Here is a 16,387-nt window from a genome sequence, read left to right as displayed (position 1 = left end):
CCTTGAAGTCTCACTTGAAAGTGTCTCTAAGATTCTAGATATTATGTAATCATACTCTATATTTTTTTAAATTTACACAGAAGTTTTCAAACATAGAAAAGTAGGGAAAAAACTATAATGAATCCTTAGTACTTATTATCATCCAACTTCAACAATCATTAACAATTGCCAGTGTTGTTTGATGCAGCCTCTTGTCAGTTTTTCTTTAAATTCCAGACATTATGTCATGATCATTTAATCGTATTTTGTCACCCATGACAATTTAAATGGATACTTGAGAAAGTGAAAATTTACCGTATCTTGTTGTTGTTCAGTCTCAGGAAATGTAGTGCTTTCATTTCTTGTACCCCAGGTGGTATAGATTTTAATTCATTATGATCCAGAAACAGCTCTCGCAGAGAATGGTAAGCTCCATAGAAGGAGACTCGGTCTATGCCATCGTCCACAAGCTTATTAAATGACAGATACAGGTATTCCAAGCCTGGTTCCATGTGACCAAACACATAGCCAGGGATGCGTTCGATCTGGTTCCCGATGAGTACAAGGTGCAGCAGCGACTTGGGTAGATAGGAGGGGACATGGTAGAGCTTGTTGTACGAGAGGTCTATCGATTCTAGATTTCTAGAAGAGAGTAAACAGTGTGGGTGCGTCAGGGCAGTGACTGTTAGCTCCAAGTTTTGACAAGCCAGTCAGGATGCTTGTCTGCTTCCGTGCCAGTGTTTAGTAATGATTCCCAGTAGAAGTGTGGCTATATGGTAGCTACCTGCAAGGTTAGTGCTCTTACCTGGATAACAGCTGCTTGAGTTCTTGTCTTATGGAGAAGCACCAGAGTTGAGAGAGAAGAAGCTCATATCCCAGAGGTAATGCTGAGACCCAAAGAGGGCCCACAGATATCTCTGAGGCATAACTTATATTGGAAATAAAGTCCAAAGTTCTAGCTGACATCAAAACCCTATCCCTACAATCATCTTTGGTTCTAGCAAGGAAATAGCAATAAGAGGTTTGTGCATTCTTCTTCCACATTGATCTGATAACTTGGGATCTGGAACTAGGGATAAGAATGAGGGATCTAGAAAAAGTTAATAACCAATAAGAAGATCTGGGAAATGTGGTGAACTCCCTGGCCTTTTTCAGGAGCCTCACCTGCAGCTTCTGCCCACCGCATGAAGATTTTTCAGTTGCTGAAGACTCAGTTGCCCTGCCACTGCCACATCCTGCTAAACCTAAAGGGCCCTCAAGGTCTCTTTTCATCTCTGTCCTGCTTCTGAAACATGCCTATCCCCACGATGCTACTCAAATCCCTCATTCCCTCACGACATGACTTCAGATCTGCTCTGATGGCACCTGCTGCCGGGGCCTGACCCTGCTTCCCTGTGTAGCTGATCATCTCCCTCCTGACAGGCAAGGCCTCGACACTTTGCACTTCCCTGAGAGCTACAGCCTGAGACCATTGATTCCTCTCAAGGAAAGTGGGCTCTGTTTTTTGCTTCCTCTATCAGGTCATGCATTCTTCAGTCTCTTTTGTAAGACTTGAGATAGAGAAATAGTATCAAGGAATGAAGACAGTGTGGTATGGAATCTAATGGTGAGGGAGGAGAAAAAAGGAGAAGGGCAGCTTCCTTCCTTACTGTATTGTTATTGTTGTCTCTAAGTCATCTCTGACTCTTTGTGACTCCATGGACAGCAGCACACCAGGCTTCCCTGTCCTTCACAATCTCCCACAGTTGGCTCAAATTCATGTCCATTGAGTCAGTGTTGCCATCCAGTCATCTTATTCTCTGTTGTCCCCTTCTCCTCTTTCCTTCAGTCTTTCCAATGAGTGGGCTCTTCACATCAGGTAGCCAAAGTATTAGAGCTTCAGCTTCAGCATCAGTCCTTCCAATGAATGTTCAGGGTTGATTTTCTTTAGGATTGACTGGTTTGATCTCCCTGCTGTACAAGCGACTCACAAAAGTCTTCTCTAGTACCATAATTTAAAGCATAAGTTCTTTGGAGCTCAGCCTTCTTTATGGTCCAGCTCTCACATCCCTACATGACTACTGGAAAAACCATAGCTTTGCCTATACAAATGTTGGTTGACAAAGTACTGTCTCTGCTTTTTAGTATGCTGTCTAGGTTTGTCATAACTTTCCTTCCAAAAAGTGTCTTTTAATTTTCTGGCTTCAGTCACAGTCTGCAGTAATTTTGGAGCCCAAGAAAATAAAATCTGTCATTGTTTCCACTTTTTACCCTTCTATTTGCCTTGAAGTGATGGGACTAGATGCCATGATCTTAGTTTTTCAGTTAGAGCTTTAAGCCAGCTTTTTCACTCTGCTCTTTCACCTTCATCAAGAGGCTCTTTAGTTCCTCTTCACTTTCTGCAACTAGAGTTATATCATCTGAATATCTGAGGTTGTTATTTCTCCCAGCAATCTTGATTCCAGCTTGTGATCCATCCAGCCTGGCTTTTCACATGATGTACTCTGCATATAAGTTAAATAAGCAGGATGACAGTATACAGCCTTGACGTACTCTTTCCCGATTTGGAACCAGTGCATTTTTCCATGTCCAGTTCTAACTGTTGCTCCTTGATCTGCATCCAGGTTTCTCAGGAGGCAGGTAAGGTGGTCTGGTATTCCCATCTCTTTAAGAATTTTTCACAGTTTGGTGTGATCCACATAGCCAAAGGCTTTAGTGTAGTCAATGAAGCAGAAGTAGATGGGGTTTTTGGAATTCCCTTGAGTTTTCTAAGATCCAACAGATGTTGGCAATTTGATCTCTGGTTACTCTTCCTTTTCTAAATCTAGTTTGTACATCTGGAAGTTCTCAGGTCACATACCGTTGAAGCCTAGCTTGAAGGATTTTGAGCATTACCTTGCTAGCATGTGAAATGAGCAAATTGTATGATAGTTTGAACATTCTTTGGTATTGGAATGAAAAACTGACCTTTTGCAGTCTTGAGGCCACTGCTGAGTTTTCCAAATTTGCTGGCGTATTGAGTGCAGCACTTTAACAGCATTCTCTTTTAGAATTTGAAATAGCTCAGCTGGGATTCCATCACATCCACTAGCTTTGTTTGTAGTAATGCTTCCTAAGGCCCACTTGATATCACACTCCATGATATCTAGCTCCAGGTGAGTCACCACACCATCATGGTTATCTGAATTATTAAGACCTTTTTTGTACAGTTCTTTATATTCTTGGCATCTTCTAATCTCTTCTGCTTCTGTTAGGTCCTTGCCGTTTCTGTCATTTATTGTGCCCATCTTTGCTTCAAATGTTCCCTTGGTATCTCCAGTTTTCTTGAAGAGATAGCTAGTCTTTCCCATTCTGTTGTTTTCCTCAATTTTTTTGCTTTCCCATTCTGTTGTTTTCCTCTGTTTTTTTGCATTGTTCACTTCAGAAGGCTTTCCTATCTCTCCTTTCTATTCTCTGGAACTCTGCATTCAATTGGGTATATCTTTCCTTTTCTCCTTTGCCTTTTGCTTCTCTTCTCAGCCATTTGTAAGTCCTTTTCAGACAACCACTTTGCCTTCTTGCATTTCTTTTTGGGGGAATGGTTTTGGTCAACACCTCCTGTGCAGTGTTACAAACCTCTGTCCATAGTTCCTCAAGTACTCTGTCTATCAGATCTAATCCCTTGAATGTATTTGTCACCTCCACTGTATAATCATAAGGGATTTAATTTGCGTCATATAGTGGTTTTCCCTACTTTCTTCAATGTAAGCCTAAGTTTTGCAATAAGGAACTGATGATCTGAGCCATAGTCAGCTCCAGGTCTTGTTTTTGCTGACTATATAGAGCTTCTCCATCTTCAGCTACAAAGACTATAATCTTCTCTGCGGGTAGAGGATTATCAAACAGTTCATGACTGCCTGTGAGGTCAACAGACCAGCACAGTGATCAGACCTTGGGTCATGCTGCTTGGGCTTGGCACTTGTATATTGTAGGTTATTCATAGCAGCAGTGACCATAGCTATCCTAACATCAGTTATATCATGAACCATTTGAACTCTGCAAATAACCAAGTTTTTGGTAGGGGGAGGTTCACTAAGAATGCTGTCATCTTCCTCACTCACTCATTTTCATACCCTGTTTAGTAATGGCAAAGGAAAAGAATTCATCTATGAACATCAAATTGTAGCATGTACTTACTCTTGATTTATCCAGGCTAAAGGAGCAATTCTATTTTCTTCAATTTTATTATAACGTAATCCAATGACATTTATCTTTCTGGTATGATTAAAAGAAATTTCAGTTATTTCTTCAATTTGGTTATTTTCTAGGTATAATTCCTATAATTAAAAGAAAAGACTTATTTTTCTTCATATTACTTGATATGATAAATATATTCAATTTCACAGAATTAAAATATATTCAGTTTCACAGAATTAAAATCATATTATCAACTGTTGTCATTAGTGTTAGTTAATGAGAGAGTCTTGCAGCTCTTCCAAATGAGTTAATTTTTTACGTTATCAGATTTTCTAGCTAGCAAAATAAAGTGTACTGTCTGTCCTGGTTATGGAATTAAATGAATTTAATTATTTTTAACTATAAAATGATATGATATAGCATATCATGATAATTGCATAAAGCTTTTTAATTTACAAAACTTATTCACATAAATTATTTCATTTGGGCTTCAAAGACCTAGAAACTAGAAAATAGGTAGAAATTATCTTTATCTAGTAGTGAAAAAACTCAGGCCTGGAGAGATGGCAAGGTGTTTGCAAAGTTAAACAGCTGATACATGAGAGAAATTCATGCTGGCTGGCCCCAGCTTAGAGTCATCCTGTTTCCTGCCAGTCCATGCTGTCTGTAATCTTTTTAGGCTCACATTTTTTAGGTTTGTTTGTATTATAATTTCTTTAATTAAAAGTTCGTTAAGAGCCTTCATTTAACATCAAGGTGAAGTTAGAACTATTAGTAAGTTGTCAATAGCTAGCTGCCTTCAAGTTAAATTCATTTGACTTTGCAAGGAATTTGTCACTCAGAGATCTTGTTGGAATTCAGAAGTATGATTTGTGTATATATATTTGGAGTAATTCCTATTGTAGTAATTTCCTCTCTTTGTCATTTAATTTTGGTGTTGTTGGAACCAAAATTTAATTTTGGTGTTGTTGAAGTGTGTAAAGTAAATTTCCTCTCTTTGTCATTTAATTTTGGTGTTGTTGGAACCAAAATTTAATTTTGGTGTTGAAGTGTGTAAAGTAAATTTTAGTGTTCTGCTTCATACCTATTTAGGGGTGAACTATATTAGTGGCTCCTAAACTTGATTGTAGATTAGAATCACTCGTCAGCTTTTTAAAGTATAAATTCCAACTTAAATTAATAGCACGCTCATTTATACATTGAAACTGCAGGTGTGAAGTGGTGCGTTGAAAGTGTTCAGAAGAAGTGTTCCCAAGAAGCTAGTAAGAGGGTCTCTGGAAAGAGAAACCAGGGATGGGAGTGTCAGACATGGAATGGAGATACACTGCTCTTTTGTACTATTCAAGTGTTGTGTGTGTGCGTTTTACTGTGTGCATGCATTATCTATTTAAAATTTTATTTTAAAAAAACCCAATAAATTGTTGACCCCATTCTCCAAAGGACCTGATTTAGCATGTCTGGTATAGGCCCCAACATCTGTATTTGTTTAGAATCCAAATAATTCTGAGATAAAGCTAGGTTATGAGTGCAACCGCAATTTTTACAGTTTTGGTAACTTCTAAATGCCTGTCTTAATCTACAAATAGGAGGAAGAGGAAGCTTGGTGGCTGTGTAGCAGCCGTATCAGATTGAGATTGATGGTCCTCTTTTGGCTCACTGGGTTCACAGCCATATGAAGCTTCATCCTGCTGGCTGATTGTTTATGGGACAAATATAGAGCTCAGAGGAAGTAACCTAAGGGTCACCTGGATCTGCTAAACCTCAGTTCTTAATGTGGAAAGTCAGGGTGTACACTTAGCAGGGACGTCCCCACCAGAGTACCCCCATAGTTAAGTGTGTTCTGTGTTGTAGCAAGGGAGACCACACACTTGGGCCGCAGGAAATCCATCCAGAGGGGACGGACACAGGACAGTGTTAGTCAAAACTAGTAAGCTGTGAGAAGTGAGTGAGGAGTGGACTACTGGCACAGTTAGCAGCCTTCTTTGCAATTCTTATCCATCCTTACAGGGTCACTGCTAGCCCAGGTGGGCCTCTGAGTGGAACAGACTGGGATGAACATCACATTTCCAGTTTGAGATAGTTTAAACTACTTTGCAAATCAAGGTGCTTTTTGCAAGTTGTACTTTCTGTTTGAACTTTCAGTTCATCTTCCCTATTCTCTCCCCAAGAGCTGTCAGTAAGACCAATTTTCACTTTACCAAGATTCTCTACTAGTAGTAATAATTCTGACTCATAATTTTGTATTGTTTGAAAACAGTGCTCAAATTTTATTTATAAATTTTATTTATAGCACCAGAACTACTCAGTTTAATATGCACCACGATAATCTTTTAAAATATATTGTTTGTTTTGTCATTGTGTGCTATATTTAAAATATAAAACATTATAAGGAAAATATTGGTACCTCAATAGAAGCAGGAAGACCTTGTGGTATAATTCTAAATTTATTTCTTCCCAGACGCAGGTAGGATAGGCTCTTCAAAGGTTTGAAAGCTAAGGAATTGACATTGGTTTCACTGAGATTGTTTCCTTCCAATTCTAAAGTGACCAATTGATTTAAGTCTATAAAAAAAAATTATTGTGATATTATGATTTAAAAACATGCAGTTTCTATAGGGTTTCAAAATTTCATGTGAGATGTTCATTTTATTTGGATGACTAATGTTATAGCTTCTTTCTTTGAATCCCTCCCATAGAGCCTTTTCCCAAGTACTCTTCACATTTGCACAACAAATGTTCAGTTCAGCCAGGACTCAGTGCTGAATGCATGGTCCAGAAGAGACAGGCCTGTCGAGAAATCACTGTTGTGTTGTATGTATGATGAAAGTTTGTAATCCTCATACAAAAGCCAAAAAACACCACCAAAAAGAAAGAAAGAAAATTATAGGCAAATATCACTGAAAAACATATGCAAAATAACTTTAACAAAATACTGGGAAACCAAATTCAATAATACATTAAAAGGATCATATACTGTAATCAAGTGGGACTTGTTTCAGAGATGCTAGAATGGCTTAATAGCCACAAATAAATCAGTGTGATATACCACATTAATAAATTGACAAATAAAAGTCATATGATCACCTCAATAGAGGCAAAAAAACCTTTTGACAAAATTCAATATCCATTTATGATAGAGACTCAACAAAGTGGGTACAGAGGGAACATCCCTCAACATATATGACAAACCTACAGCCAATATCATACTCAACAGTGAAAAGCTCAAAGCATATCCTCTAAAATCAGGAATAAGACAAGGATGCTCAATCTTACTGCTTTTATTCAACATAATGCTGGAAGTCCCAGCCGTAGCAAGCAGACAAGGAAAAGAAAGGAATCCAAGTTGGGAAGGAAGAAGTAAAATTGTCACTGTAGACAACATGATACCATATATATAGAAAATTGTAAAGACTGCCTCCAAAAAACTATTACAACTAGTACGTGAATTCAGTAAAGATTCAGGATACAAAATTAATACATAGAAATCTGTCAAGCTTCTGTACACTGACAGTAAACTTTCAGAAAGAGAAATATTAAGAAGACAGCCCCATTTCCACATCAAAAAGAATAAAAACTTAGGAATAAATGTAAACAAGGAGGTAAAAGACCTGTACTCAGAAAACTATGAGGCACTGATGAAAAAAATGATTGAAGGCAACACAGACAAATGGAAAGATATGCCATGTGCATAAACTAGAAGAATTAATACTGTTAAAATTACTATACTGCCTAAAAAGACAGTCTACAGATTCAGTGCAATCCCTATCAAAATACCAATGGCATTTTTCACAAAACTAGAACAAATAAGTGTAATATTTGTATGGAAATGCAGAAGATCCCAAGTAGCCAAAACAATCTTAAGAAAGAAGAACAAAGCTGGATATATCACACTCCCTGGTTTCAGGCTATAGTACAAAGCTACAGTAATTGAAACAGTGTGGTACTACCACAAAAACAGACCCATAGACCAATGGAACAGAATAGAGAGCCCAGAGATAAACCCACACATTTATGGTCAATTAATCTTTGAGAAAGAGAGTTAAGAATGTACAGTGTGGAAAGGAATGTTTGTATAATGAACAGAAGTCAAAAGGAGGTGGGGGAACAGGACGCCACGCAGAGGGCCAATGAAATATTTGCAAAGACAGATAGGTATGAAATGGTGGCATAACCAGGGAGGTCCGGGGAGTGTAATGCAATGGGTGGTTCCTTTTTTCAGGACACAGAGGGAGCACTCTTGCCTGGTAAACCCTCAGTCTTTGAACAAGGGAGTTACAGCAGTGAATTCCCATTGCAGTGTTCACTTCCTGGCAGAGTGAAGCCAGATGGACATTTTGAAAGAATGACTAAAAATTCCACACTTTCAGATTGAGCTACCAAGAAAGGCCTTTATACAAACAAGTTTCTTTCTAAATTGTTTCTTCAGGTCTCTGGAATGGTATGACCAAATCAATTGGAAACTTAGAGGAGAATGGACAGCTCAGCAGTGATGATACCCAGAGGCATCTGAGTCAGACACTCAGGGTGTAACTTTGGAGTTTGTTCAGTGGCCAAAATTTTCAGAATAGCGGATGTTTTCATATTCAATTTGAGTCATGGATATTGTACTGATATGCTCTGTGCAACTTAGATCCTACTCTTAGGCATACAGAGAAATAAGACATAGTCTAAAGTGAAAACAAAAGACACTGCCATCACAAGTACCTCATAGGTTTTAGAACATGACAAGGAGAAGATGGCAGTGTAGACTTGAGGGGTACAGAGGTGTGAGTGGGGCTAGACTCTCAAGATAGCATAGGTAGAAATGGGAGGGTGAGGCACCCAGGTGAACACATGGAGGTATGAACCCACATGGTTGTGCTTAGGAGTAGGAAAGAGATCAGCTCTAGAGTGGCCCATCTGTAAGAGAGGATGAAGGTTGTGGAGAAGACAGAGGTAGGCTGGACAGGGCCTTCATGCACCAGAAAATAAGGTCTGACTTTCCTTCTGGGCCACGAGAAGCGTCTGAACAGGGAACAGCGTGACAAAATACTAATCTGCTGGTATTTAACATCAACTGAAGGGCAGAGAGGAAGTATGGAGGCCAATTATTAAATTATGATACGTGATTCTATTTCTTTACATAACCAATTCCACAACTAAAGATACTGAGAATCCAAGCATATTTATCTAGAACATAGCTGAGGTTTTGGAATGGAGAATTTTTTTCAGAGAAAAATAGGTAATAGGAGTAGACTAGTGGTTATTACATGACCTCACAAGAGAGAGAAACACAATAATGCAAATTCATGATCTTATGCATTAATTTACAGTTATTCTGAGTGGATAGCCACACACCATCATTGCTAGAAATGACACCATGATCATGGATTTTGGTTTGTTGTCATCATTGATACAGACGGGAACATTTTTTAGCATGTCTTGTTTTCTTTTGCTCTCCCCCCCTTCTATCTTCACCTTCCCTTTTGATGTTGTTTAGTCACTAAGTCATGTCCAACTCTCTTGCGATTCCACGAACTGTAGCCCACCAGGCTCCTCTGTCCATAGGATTTCCCAAGAAAGAATACTAGAGTAGATTGCCATTTCCTTCTCGAGGGGATCTTCCCAACCCAAGGGTCAAAGCCATGTCCCCTACATTGGCAGGCAGATTCTTTACCACTGGGCTGCCAGGGAAGCCCCACCTTCCCTTTTAAGACCTTCCTTTCCTCTAGAATGGGTATGCAGGTCTCCCGGTGGATCCTGGATGGCCTCCTAGCACCTTGGCATAGCGTGTATAGCTCTCCGTTGTGTGGTTCCTTCTCATCTTTTCACATCATCTTTTGTTCTTCACTCCTTATCATAGCCTTGCATCTAAGATTTATGAAACTGAATGTTTTTCCCATAGCATCCTGATTGTTTTGTTTTTTACACTTTAACGTGTATTACTTTCCATGAATTGCTGTCTTTCCCACTTCCCTGGAACTATACATTAATATATAAAACCTGGAAAGGTCATGAGGGAGGTAACAGAAGTGCTGCAGGCCACTGATAGTCAAGCCAGGGGCTTCCAGCCAGGAAAGCAGTGTTACAGCGCTGGCAGTGGCCTTTGTTTGGGGCTTGCCTTGCTCACTGCCAGCCAGCCTGACCATCCACAACAGTGGAACTCACAGGAGCTGAGAGCCGCAATGGCTCCAGCAGTTGAAAGAGAACTCAGTACCAAAGGCGCCAACACGAGCAGAACTAAGAAGCCAGTACCAAAGGACCAGCACTGCAGTGGGGCTAAGAATGCAGGCTAAACAGAAGAGGAGCCTTCAAGACACAAAGCCTGCAGAGGCTTCTCTGGGCAAGATGACAGTGCAGAGCCTCCTCACTGGCCACTGCAAAGAGGTGAGGCATATGAGGTACTCAGACTGTGGAGATGGGCAGGGGAGGCCAGGCCACCCTGGACCACAGTTAGCCCTCTGGGAATACGGAAACTTTTTCATGAGGGAGAGGTGCATGTGAGTGGAGAAGCAGTTACAGGAATGTGAGAGAGCACTTTCCAAACAAGGACTTACAGCATGCCGTTTTGATAGCTCTGCTAGAAATACCGTCTCACATGTCGTTCACATGTAGCCCATTAGTACACTTGTCCTAAATTGTGTTCCTTTGGTCTGTTTCACCTAGCAGCTAGAAGTTGAACTTTCTTATGTCTTTTCCATATGGCAAAAGCCGTTCAAATTTGGTTTGTTAATGATTTTCATGTGTACCCTGAAATCCATCTGGAAATAGAGTATTTCCATAACTCTGTCATCCTCAGATTTGGCAATTTTCGTTATTGTTTTTTTCCCATCACCAGAAGTGTTTTGTCCTTATGAATTTTTTTGAGGAGTAAATTCCCCATTTTAAAGGAATAAAGGTTGGGTGATCAACACTAACATCATAAGTATAGTTCAAATCAAATAAACAAAAAATGTTAAGCACTATACCTCTATACCTCAAGAGCTACACTAGACTGTTAGGAAGATAAAAAGAAAAATTAGACCATCTTTGTCTTAAAGAAGCATATAATCTAATCAGCAACATTAGCTAGAATTCTTGAAAAGGCAAATACTACCTTATTTATCTTGAGTTCATACTATATGACAACCTCAGTTATCCAGCTCAGTCCAGAAATAGTCTTAAGAGTAAATTCCAGTTGTATCAAATGTACAAAATGTGGGGCACCTTCACTTCAGCCCATCCATGGGAAATCCAGGCTGACATGGCAGCCACATACCCATGCACATCATTTGTCTTGCCTTGTGTGGCACATGTACCTCGATAACACACAAGTGCCAGAAGTGACAGAGCAACTCTCAGGGGAATAAGACTATTAAAGCCAAAGTGACTGCCATATATAGTGCATGTGCTAAAGTTTATGTTTACTTTGATTTTAGAATATCCCCTCAAAACCTCACATAGTATCCCCATTTACTTATATTTTATATATGATTCTCATGTGCCAAACCATGACATGTTAAAATAGCAAAATGTTTGGATGTAGTGGAATTGTGGATGGGATATATTGAGCATCTAAGGATGATAAAAGAGACCATTTAAACAAGCCATGGTATTATCACCATTAACACCATTGTGTTATCACCAATACCAAAAACTTTAGTACAAATACAGGATGAGAGCACATGGCTATTTGGGGAATGTTAGTATAACTCTTAGGATATTATAGATTTGTAGTTCAGTTATTGTATTATAAATGATGAAAACCTGAAATCATTGAAAGTTTATTTATAGAATACTTTTTAAAGGCAACAGGCGGTTTAAAATACATTTTTTAAAGTTTCACCAATCAATAGTTAAAATAAGTTTTATCAGCTTAAATGGTAACATGAACTAAAAAATTTTTATTAGCTATTCATTTAGCAATATTGCAAATAAAATTTCCATACAACTATAGAAGAAAGATTATAAGGACGCATGTCATAAAGTCAAATGTTAAGTACCTGATAAACTTTCTTCATCAATAACCTGCAGCTTGTTCTCATTGATTTTGAGTTCTTCTAATGTAGACGGTAGTTCTGAAGGAATCGTTACCAAATTGTTTCCATCCATATTTAAGCGCATTAAATTCTTTAGAAACTTAAATAAAGGCAAATCTCAAAATTACTTTTTTATTTTGTCACAGAAATGCAGTCATATATATTATTTTAATAGTCAGTTTGCAGTAGTTACTAAAGTGTCACAAACTTTCAGTTTATTCAGGCTTAGGCATGAATCCCCAATTTTCCCTTCCAGATAGATGTTGATCCTGTTAACAGCATTTATTCCCTGGTATTTTCAGCAAACCACATTTGGTGATTTTGTATCATACTCATCCATATTTTTACTGTGACTTTAGTAATCAAGAGAAAGTTCCTATTACCACTGGACCAGCCATATTTTCCTAGATCTTATGTTTTCACCTTCTCAGCAGTAGAGTCAAAATGTATTAAATCATGCAATAATCTGAATCTATCATCGATACTAAAAAGGTAGCAGTTTGAATCCTTTCAATGTGCTTGTAAACCTCAGTTTTCTATCTGTACTAAGCAGAAACAGTCATGAAATAGCACTAACTATTATGGAAATTTATCAAAATTAAATGCCACAAATATCACAAACTATTTCTATATGGTACCCAAACTGTTTCAACAGTCTGGGGAGTGTATTTCCACATTTGTAGTTACATGTTTGTTGGCCAAACTAGCCCCCACTACCAAAGTTGCAGAGTGATTTACTTCAAAGTTGCTCAAAGTCAGTTTCAGCAGTTTGGAAATGAGGTAGAGAATCCCAAAACAAACAAATAAAAAAAACAAGTTATTTCCTACAATGTCCTCTTTTTTGATCAAATAGAGAAAATGTACAAGTCCCAACTATTGTTCTATCAGAAGGACAACTAGCATGAAGCAGGACTCCAGGTCTTTCACATGAATGTGGACACCAAGTGTCTGGAACTCTCGTCTGCAGCCCAGAATGTAAATAAGAACCAGGACCTGAGCTTGTAAGAGGCCAGTGACTTATCCAAAGAGTGGAAGAAAACCATCCAAGGGGATAAAGTTTGACTTCCTGGCATGTAACATGTTTTACTTGGGCTTCTTTAACCACACACAATTTTGAGTATTTGTTTGCACATACAAATTCCTCCTTTCTTCTGCCTTTGTTTTTCGGAAAGTCCTTGATACTCTCTTTTCTCCCTTTTAGAAAAAAAATTTAGTTAAATCTGATTCTTTCCAAAGTTTACTCTACGCTTTTCTCTTTCCCTCTCTGCCCAACCTATCCCCAAGCTAATTTTCTTCTGAGCCTCTTTGTTCTTGCAGAACCCCACGTGCTGAAGTATTCTTTTCCAGATTTTGCAGATTGCACAAAATAAGGAAGCTTTGTTTTGCTGGCCTGAAAAAGTTAACAGTTTCTAAATAAGCTTTCCTTTTCCCCCAGAAATACCTCGTGTACTAAGAGACCATATTTCAACATGTTTTCAGGTACTTGGGAAGAAACTCTTCCATAAATTCTAAACATTATTTTTGTCATTGATGCTACTGTGGGTGCGTTAAGGACAAAGCATAGAAAAAAACAGAAATTTGTAAAACAGCCAAGTATATTCAAGATACAACTTGGATACAGTTTAGGGATATCAGAGAAGAAACGTTCTTTGACAAAAACTCCTTTAAAACATTTTACTGGGACTTCTTTGATGGTGCAGTGAATAAGAATCCACTTGCCAGTACAGGGGATATAGGTTCAATCCTGGTCCAGGGAGATCCCACATGCTGCATGGCAACTAAGCCCATGCAACCACTGAGCCTGTGTTCCAGAGCCCACAACTGCTGAGCCCATTGCTGCAGCTGCTGCAGTTGGCATGCCTACAGCCTGAGCTCTGCAACAAGAGAAGCCAGCACACCACACAGAGTAGCCCCTGCTCACTGCAACTAGAGAAAAGCCTACATGCAGCAACAAAGACCCAATGTAACAACAAAAAAGAACATACATTTCTTTCCTTCTCCATCTCCACCCATTATCAGTGCAATTAATGAGAAAGCCATCCAAGTGGACTTTTAGAAATCATAGAACATATTTACCTTGAATGCTTTTGGACCTATGCCTGAAGAGGTGATATTATTTTTGCTCAGATCAAGCCTTTCCAAATTCGGTAATCCATTAAATGCTTCATCCGGAATGGAGGTGATGGAATTGCCTAGGACACACAGCAATTATGTATTAGGCCTACGTGCCTGTAAATACATATATACATGTACATGCATAGATAGCAAAAGAGAAAGCTTTATCTGGAAGAAAACACAGTCCTTATAGCAAGGACAATGTTATATAATAAATGAGGATTTAGGAAAAAAAAAAAAGACTGAGACTAGACTATTACATACGGTCAAAATTTTCACTCTAAGGACCTGTCTTGCTCTAGTACATCATGTTTAGATGAAGCTGCTTAAAACAGCCAGAATGTGGTTTGCCAGACAATTCTGTTAGCAATATGCATTTTACAACAAAGATGTGTTATGGAAGGTACTATAGAAACTGAATTTTATAGTTCTTCATATTTTCCTATTGACACTTCTTAGACCCTGGACTAGAAATATTTTTTAATGAAATCTCGGGCAAGTAACTTACCTTCTCCAAGCATCAGTTTGCTCTAAATAAGAAGTTTGGGGAGATTATTTCTCAGATTGCTGCCAGATCTAATGTTAAAATTGTATGACTTCAATCTATAGAAGTAACTGCAATGCTTTAATTTATGGGGTTTTGTTTGACATTTAGTTAAGTATAGTAGTCAGTGACTTTAAACCCAGAGAATGAGCTTAACAGAAATGGTGGTGATTTAGTTGCTAAGTCATGTCCAACTCTTGTGACCCCATGGACTGTGACCTGCCAGGCCCTTCTGTCCATGGGATTCTCCAGGCAACAATACTAGAGTAGGTTGCCATTTTCCTTCTCCAGGGGATCTTCCCAACCCAGGAATCGAACCCATGTCTCCTGTGGCTCTTGCATTGCAGGTGAATTCTTTACCACTGAGCCAATAGGGAAACCCAAGAAATGGTGAGTACTATAAAAACCATGTGGTAGCTTTCTTATAAAACCAGGACAGTGTAACTGAGCACACATCATCTTTCATAAGATTTTCAAGCTTCACAGATTGTTTGTCTAATGGCAGAGCACACCTAGCAGGCAGGCTACAGAAGGAGGGGGCATTGCTGAAAAAGGAAGCTCTCGGCATAAGAGTAATTCCTTAAGAGATCATATAAGCCTGGCATCAGGAAGGCCATAATACCTGAGGTGTCCTATTGTAGACTGGCTGTCCTGACTAAGGAGTCAGGCTGTGTCAGTTGAGTATTTATATGATCATTTATTATTTCTGTGGTAGTTTATTTCTGTTACTTCTCCCAAGACACATCTGAAACCCCACTCAGATTCTCTCAGCCCTTCATCTTAAGAGCCATCCCCAGCATGGGCCTTATTGCCAAGACTCATTCACTGTCCCAGTCTCCACACCAGCCTGCCTCACACACATATCTGTCCTGCCGGTCCTCTACTCGGAGCTCTTCTTGACCCTTTAAGAACATGAGCAAATGGTCTGGATCACGTCCTGCCTACCAAGTAGCTAAAACCAGGGGGAAAGCAACAGGAACGTTGTGTTATTGCCGGAAGGAGTCTCACAGCCATTTTAAGGAAGTCTGGCCATTTCTTATAAAGGTAAACCTGCTTTTACTGTATCATTCAGCAGTCCACTCCTGGGTATATACCCTAGGAAAAAGAAAACTTAAGTCCACACAAGCATCCATATATGGATCTTTATAGCAACTGTTGCATAATTGCCCCAAACTGGAAATAATCCAAATGTCCTTCACTTGGTACATGTGGTCCATCCAGACAATGGAATACCATTCAGAAGTGAGGAGGAGCAAGTTGTTGCTGATAAATGCAACAACCTGAATATCCGTCAGGAGTTTTTAAGGTAAGTAAAAAAGTCCAACTGAAAAGGCTCCACACTGTATGCATTTCTGTGGCATCCTAGAAAAGCTACTCTAGAGACAGAAAACATCAGGGTTGGTGCAAGAAGGGACATGAGAGAATTTGGTGAGGTGATGAAAATGTTATACCTTGAATGTGTGACTGTATGACTGTATGCATTTGCCAAAACTTAGAGAATAACACACTAACAGTTTTTTTACTGAATATAACTTATACTTCATAAAGCTGATTTTAGAAAAAAAGTCAATGGGACATCATGATTTGGAGGAATTTG

General features: G+C 38.9%; 2 protein-coding genes across 4 annotated transcripts in view; one reads left to right on the top strand and one right to left on the bottom strand.

The window, feature by feature from the left end:
* Nucleotides 1–16,387, top strand: part of CENPP (centromere protein P) — a 236,343-nt gene that overhangs the window by 167,142 nt on the left and 52,814 nt on the right. The window lies entirely within an intron of this gene.
* The window catches only part of ECM2 (extracellular matrix protein 2), a 40,691-nt gene that overhangs the window by 7,736 nt on the left and 16,568 nt on the right, over nucleotides 1–16,387 (bottom strand). For all 3 annotated transcript variants that reach the window (XM_069575676.1, XM_069575677.1, XM_069575674.1), the window contains exons 5-9: nucleotides 14,208–14,323; nucleotides 12,096–12,231; nucleotides 6,539–6,696; nucleotides 4,135–4,274; nucleotides 295–621 (exon numbers count right to left, since the gene is read on the bottom strand). In XM_069575676.1, the coding sequence (XP_069431777.1) occupies nucleotides 295–621; nucleotides 4,135–4,274; nucleotides 6,539–6,696; nucleotides 12,096–12,231; nucleotides 14,208–14,323 (877 nt within the window). The remainder of the gene's footprint in view (nucleotides 1–294; nucleotides 622–4,134; nucleotides 4,275–6,538; nucleotides 6,697–12,095; nucleotides 12,232–14,207; nucleotides 14,324–16,387) is intronic.

Source organism: Ovis canadensis, chromosome 2, assembly GCF_042477335.2.
Source record: "Ovis canadensis isolate MfBH-ARS-UI-01 breed Bighorn chromosome 2, ARS-UI_OviCan_v2, whole genome shotgun sequence".
NCBI lineage: Eukaryota > Metazoa > Chordata > Mammalia > Artiodactyla > Bovidae > Ovis > Ovis canadensis.
This window is presented reverse-complemented; position numbering and strand designations above follow the sequence as displayed.